Source organism: Rhincodon typus, chromosome 4, assembly GCF_021869965.1.
Source record: "Rhincodon typus isolate 14 chromosome 4, sRhiTyp1.1, whole genome shotgun sequence".
Taxonomy (NCBI): Eukaryota; Metazoa; Chordata; class Chondrichthyes; order Orectolobiformes; family Rhincodontidae; genus Rhincodon; species Rhincodon typus.
Window position 1 is genome coordinate 35,762,688 of NC_063335.1, and position 6,777 is coordinate 35,769,464.

Here is a 6,777-nt window from a genome sequence, read left to right on the forward strand (position 1 = left end):
ATGTGGTGCTGAGATTTTGTCATAATGTCAGATTTTTTGAAAGTACCTCTTCCCAAAGGAATAAAAAAGTGCTAGAGCAGACTTGGCACTATCTATGGGGAGAGAATGAGTTAACGTTTCAAGTCCAACAAGAATCTTCTTTGAAACTTGGAGTTTCTACTTTCATATAGATGTTAGTTGACCATTCTAAATTGTGTTACTGCACTAGTGCAGTGTAACAGAGGTACATGAAGTCATGGTTCAGAGATAGAAAGCATATTTTGGAATTGATCTATAAGAAAACATATTTCCTGAACTATTTAAGAACAGGACCTGAGCAGAAAAGTGTTTCTTCATGTTAGTTTTCACTCTGGTTTTTTTCTCCTTTTTAGATGCTGAAAGAAGTTGTGGCAAAAGTACTTGAGAATAATGGAATTTCAAAGAAGCATAACTCTTTTCTATCATGCAGTCAACGTTTGTTTAAAATATCCATGCTTTACCTGAAGGTAAGTTTCTTTTTCTTTAGTCTGGCACTTTAGGCCACCAAAATGATTGTATTGTTGCAATGTGTTTAAAAGCTGTTGATCTCTATTTTAAGGAACATTAGCTCTTCAGAGAAACCTGTTCAGTTTGAATTGGTTTTCCTTGTTATTTTGAAGTACCTTAACTTCCACCTCCATTATGCAGTGATCAAGCCTACACTTTGTTTCTCTGTTCCTTTTATTAGATGAAATGGCCTGCATTTTATGGCTCCAAATTGGGTAGGCCACCCCCATCATATGCAAAATATGGTGTGATGATGTCAGGTCAGCAATTCAAAGTCATTATGCTAGTCTTTGATGTCAGATGTCCAATTGCCATTTCAAAATAACCAATTAACAACCTATTGATCTCGTTAAAAATACAATTGTGTGCATTTCTTTTGCTGCCAACTCCATTTCCCACATGTGGAATGAGAAATATTTGGGAGCACGTTACAGTATGCTTGAGGAAGCAACAGAAGACTGGAAGGAAAGACCTTCCAAAAGTGCTATGGTTGCATGAAGTGGCAAAGTCAGATGGTGAATGTGATATCACTTCTATGTTACTTTGTTTGTTTAATCTTTGGAGGCTGCCATTTTAAAAAAAAAGTGGTTGAAAATTGGACCTTTAAATTAATGGCAGTAACCAGATTCTTGTTCAGAGCATAATTCCCTCTCCAGCCTAACATCCTGGCCTAGGCTACCCATTGGTCACTGAGAGACCCCTTGACGCTATTAATTGGACACTTTCCTGCCAGGCAGCTGCTGTTTAGTAGTTTGACATTTGATGCGTCATGCTGGGATGTCAAGGTTGGAGGTGCAAGCAGACCACTCCTTTCCATTCCACCTCCCTCACTGCCAGAAAACTGCAAATTTCAGCCCAATATTGCCATTAAGTTTTTCTTTGAGTCTTACAAATCTGAATGTTCACTGGGGACTTCTTGTTTTGGTTTCATTCAGACTTACGAAATGTGGTGGTTGTCTTACCGCCAGTGTCCGTATTTGTTAGTCATATGCTCACGATGGTCAAAGCTGTGTATTTTGTGGAGTCTCTTTCATCATGAGCAACTAAAAATATTAAGAAAATTTTCAGTATTGAAAGAGAAGTCATAGAGGTAGATAGTGAAACCAAATTGGACATGTATAATTTCAAAATAATGAGTGAATGTATTTTTTAATGGTATGGGTACATTTAGTCCTAGGCTGAGCGTTGAGTGGTTGTTTTCTTTTTGAAGTAATCTGCAATTTTCAGATTGCCATTGACAAGTCATGTGGACAAATGTAGATTTTTAAGTCCCATCCATGATTTTATTTGATGGAATCTATATGTCTTATGACCAAAAATTGATATCCTGAAAATAGATGTCAGCTTTAAAAAAAAAATCTTGTAGAAGACTAAAGCAGAGATGGTGAAACTTGTGTAAAGAAAGATTTGAATTGAAGAATTGATGAGTGTAAGAGTTTGGAGAATGGGCTGGCAAAGTCTGATGGCCTTCACAGCTAGCTTGATTACAGTGTCAATGAATTGGTCAGCCAGAGGACCAGCTTCAACAGAGGACTTTTTTTTAAAAATCTGAAAATTCTCATCTTTAACCATTTATTCTTTGTGTTTAGAAGCTTTCTTTTCAAAGTTAAAATTAACATTTACAGCTTTACTTCAGTTGTGATGACCGTGGTAATCATACTGATAGTATCCTAAGAATAATATTTCTTAATACAATATGTGTGATGTAATGATTTAAGTCTTCACAAATCCAATCATTACCTGTGAAAAGAGCAATTACTGTTTCATGCAGGGTGTTGTAAATAATGTGTATTCAAATTCCCTCTGACAGGTGCTGAAAACCACTATCTAATTTTAGATACCAGTGTTTCTCAGTGACACTATCAAATTAAAATATTAACGTTAGTTAAAAAGTATGTAATTCAAAGAGGTAGATAATCCTCCCTGAAATTGTAGGCAGTAATGAATTCTTTTTAAGATAAAGTAGGAAATTGCAGCATTGTTTTCTCTGTTGATGCTCTTCATAATAGATCAACAGCAAGTATTACCCTTGGATCTGGATATGTAATAAATGGTCAACTTTCAAGCCACTCTGGTGGTGGTAGGCAGTCGCTCCAATTCCAGAAAATTTAAGTATTTCTTAAATAATTTATTTTTTCTTGGGCGAGGTCAGCATTTATTGCCCACTACAAAATGCTTTTGCAAATGTGATGGCGAGCCATGTTCTTGAATCTGTAAAGTCCATGTGATGCAGATACATCCTCTATGCTGTTAGAAAAGGAGTTTTAGATTTTGACTAATGACAGCACAGGAAGTCGAAATAATTCAAAATCAGAATGGTGTGTGGCAACAAGGGGGGCTTTTATTTCTCTTGTACTGAATTTTCCTTTGTTTGGCTGTTGATAGATCAGTGATTAGGGGCCAGAGAAGTTGAATTGCTGCTACTAGTGATCCCAAAACTGATATCAGCTGAGATGGGCTGGGAACTTATAATTGTGCAGAGAAGTCATTTCATTTTTATCCATATGACTAAGTTCCGTGGGCCTGATTTTAACACTCTACAAGAGTCAGTTTTTCAGTAACTTTAAAAGCTTGGTCTTTGTGTCCTTTACATTTTGTTTTTGGTTCTGGTAATGACTTATTGCTGTAGACTTTTATTGTTCAAGATGTTTCTGTTCCAGTTACATCGTACAGAGAGACCTAAGCATACAACTTAAACATATAATCCTAATGCTAACATAATTTAAATTTATAGTTTAATGTACCAAGTTATCCATCCAACAAGTCCCTCTATCATCTTTTTCTAACTACAAACTCACTTTTTCTCACTTTTCTCCTTGGTGAGAAAAGTGCAGAGCTTTGTATGTATATTGGGTTGTGGAACACTTCCAGAATCAGAAAACATTCAGCTGGCTAATGTAATGGTCTTATAGGGCCCTTTTGTATAACTCGGTTTTTAAGTTGATCTTTAAAAGTCGTCATCTTCTCAATTATTCTTGTTTGCAATCTTCCTGTCTCTTCACCTCGATACTGTTTGAGCTTTCCTTTTCCTTGGTTTCTCTATCTATTTAAGAAGCTCTTAAACTGTGATAGTTGGCCCGCTGTACTAAGAATATTACATTATCACCACTTTCTCATTGCGCACCACTGGCAGATTCCATTTTGTTAAAAGTTAAAGGAAAGAACTGACTATTAATGCTGCCAGATAGACAGAACCAGAATGTGCGGTACAGCCAAATATATGGGTAAATCCATGATCCTGTTCTCCCAGTTCCTGGTCACCTTCACAAGGAACTTGGGTTAGAGTTTGGACTTATAAGATTGTGGCTCTGATTTATAGATCCAAAGTCCCTGTATTTGTAGCTGTTCCATGGAATTATACATTTTCTCTTCCATAATGGAACTATACTTACAGCGCCATATAATTATTCTTCAAACACGGTACTTCTGATTTCTGTAATAGAATTTTCAACAAAAAGACCAGTCAGTTGTGTTATTGCATTGCTCCAAGTGATCCACATAGATTAATGCTAGTGTTCCTCTCCCTTCCCTTACATATATATGCAAAAAACGGAAAATGATAGATGATCTATGAAACCTGCCATATCTTGTCGTAAGTTAGCATCTGCACACAATTTCCCCATTCTTCTTCCATTCTATGCACCCACGCAATCTCCTGGAAGACAGCAAAAGACCTTTTGCTCTGGGAAATTCTTCTGACTCTGAAGACAATTGAGTAAGTTCTTGAAGGCCACGATGACTGTATAATGTCGTTCCCAATGATCCACCTACTTTCTATTTGTGGATATATTTGCTATTCGCAGGTATTTATTCAAATTCCTTCTCAATGCCTGCACCAAATCTAGACTACACTATCTGTGACAGCATTTCACCACAAAGATAAACAAATCTCTGTGCAGAGTGTTTCCTACCATCTATTATGATTTCAGATTTTGTGACATACTTGTGTCCCAAGGTCATCATCAGCCTATAATTAACTACCCTGTCTACTTGGACTGAATGTAATCTTTTCATTGCATTAAATATCTCAATTAATATCCTTGGAAGACTACTTTCTCCAGCTTTGTGAGTCTGTATTGATAAGAATATTTTTGAATTAGCTATCAATTTAGCAGCTTGCCATTGAATCTTTTCCAGCACTCTAAACTCCCAGGAAACACCTTTTGGCATTCCTCTTTCTCAAGCAAAGAATTAATGAAGTCTGCTTCAGCTGTTTGAAGCTGTGGATCCCACATTATAAAATAAATGCTTTTGAATTTGCTTTTAATTCTTTTCTAATTTAAAATTCTTAATGCATTATTTCAATGTGATTTTTTTTTTTGCTCTCCCCCACATCAGCTAGATACTTTCCGATTATGTATGTGTTCTAACATTGATCATACACCCATTGAACTACATTTCTCATTCAAATGAAAAAGGTGACCCCTGAAGAAATCTGGTAACTTGGCAAGGAATTGATGGAGGCAGCGAGCTGCTGGATAGACATATTGGTATGCTTGCCAATAAAATAAAATCCTGTTTGCACTGGGGAGAGTGGAAGGCAGTAGGTTAATTTAGTCAATGTTTAAGATGGGGTTTTAACTAATTACTGGCCAAGAATGAAGGGTTCAGTAATTGACCTTGATGCTAAATCAACTTGATTTAAGATTAACCACCTTGAAACAGTTAAAGGCATTTAGAATTCTGCTTTTTATAAAAAAAGTCTTCTTTGTGAAGTTTTTCTTGTCTTTCTGCCTATTAAATGATTTGTAAAGAGGGCCATCTAGTGAAGGTGTATTTAATGTTTTTTTTTAATAATTTATGGTTGAGAAGAAAATTTGAGAAGTAGGTCCTGGATTTTAGTTTTGTGGGCACAATGAAGGCACACAGCCGAACAGCAGTAGGAATGAGTACAATGAGTCTTTCCTATATCATCATCTAGTTGTGAAGAATTTTTGTTTTTTTGCATTAATTTTGATTATAAATACAAAAACTTTGTTGAAAAACTGTACCTATTAAAATCTAGAATGCTATTATATCTGAAAATATTGCAACAGATGATATGAACATGCAAGTTAGGTGAAGGAGTGAGCCACTTGCTCATCAAGCCTGCTGTATCATTTGATAAGATCCTAGTTGAATGACTGTGGTCTGGGCCCCATTTTCAATGTAATATAATGTCATTTTTTAAAACTTTACATGACTCTTACTTCCCAACTGACTTTTAAATGTAGGATTTAAAAACGTCACGTGGACTACATGAAGAAATGAAAAAGACTGCAAACAATAATGTGCGACAGGTGAGCATAATTCTTTGTGAAGAGGTTTCAATTAACTGTCTTATTGTCTCATGTTTTGGTTAGGTTCATCCTGCGTGATTGTAACGGTCACACATGTCTTTGCAAGAAGTAACATCATAATCTCCGCTTTCATTTTCATTTTTCTTTGAATTTATTCATGGGATATGGGTGTTACTGTCTAGGCTAACATTTGTTGTCATCCCTAATTGGTCTTGACAAAGTGCTGGTGAGCTGCCTTGAACTCCTGCAGTCCATGTGGTGCAGGTGCACCCACAATGCTGCTAGGAAGGGTGTTCCAGGATTTTGATTCAGGAAGGAGCAGCAATATATTCTAAGTCAGAACAGAATGTGAGTTTGAAGAGGAACTTGCAGTTGGTGCAGTTCCCATGCATCCACGTGCCCTCCTCCTATGTAGTAGAGGCTGAAGGTTTGTTAGTTGCTGTTGGCAGGAGCTGTGGTGATTTGCTACTGTCTGTCTTATGGATAGAACTCACTTGCCACTTTGCATCAAGCCTGTACCACAAACGTGATAAAAGTAATTTGAAATTTCTTGAATTAGCACTGTTTATTAAAACTGTTCACAAATTGAAATTAATACGCAGATAACCGGTGCTGTTTGAGTATATAATGAAATAGCTTTGCTGCTTGGCATTTCACACATCATTTCAAGTTGGGGATGCGGAGATAAATAAAAGCCAAAAATTGCTTTAAAGATGATATAGTCCTTGAATGAAGGTTTGGGATATATAGTGCAAGTCAGATACACTAGAACTGTGAGAGATAGTAGGAACTGCAGATGCTGGAGAATCCGAGACAACAAGGTGCAGGGCTGGATGAACACAGCAGGCCAAGCAGCATCATAGGAGCAGAGAGGCTGACGTTTCGGGCCTAGACCCTTCATCAGAAAAGGGGGAGGGGAAGGGGGTTTTGAAATAAATAGGGAGAGAGTGGGAGGCGGATAGAAGAGGGATAG

At 36.9% G+C, this 6,777-nt stretch overlaps 1 protein-coding gene across 3 annotated transcripts in view; it reads left to right on the plus strand.

The window, feature by feature from the left end:
* Positions 1 to 6,777, plus strand: part of LOC109910432 (MDM2 binding protein) — a 66,723-nt gene that overhangs the window by 56,911 nt on the left and 3,035 nt on the right. For 2 of the 3 annotated variants that reach the window (XM_048595521.1, XM_048595520.1), the window contains exons 20-21: positions 372 to 485; positions 5,739 to 5,804. In XM_048595521.1, coding sequence (XP_048451478.1) covers positions 372 to 485; positions 5,739 to 5,804 — 180 coding nt within the window. Of the gene's footprint in view, positions 1 to 371; positions 486 to 5,738; positions 5,805 to 6,777 lie in introns of those variants that run through there. The other variant, XR_007261896.1, reaches the window with a different exon arrangement.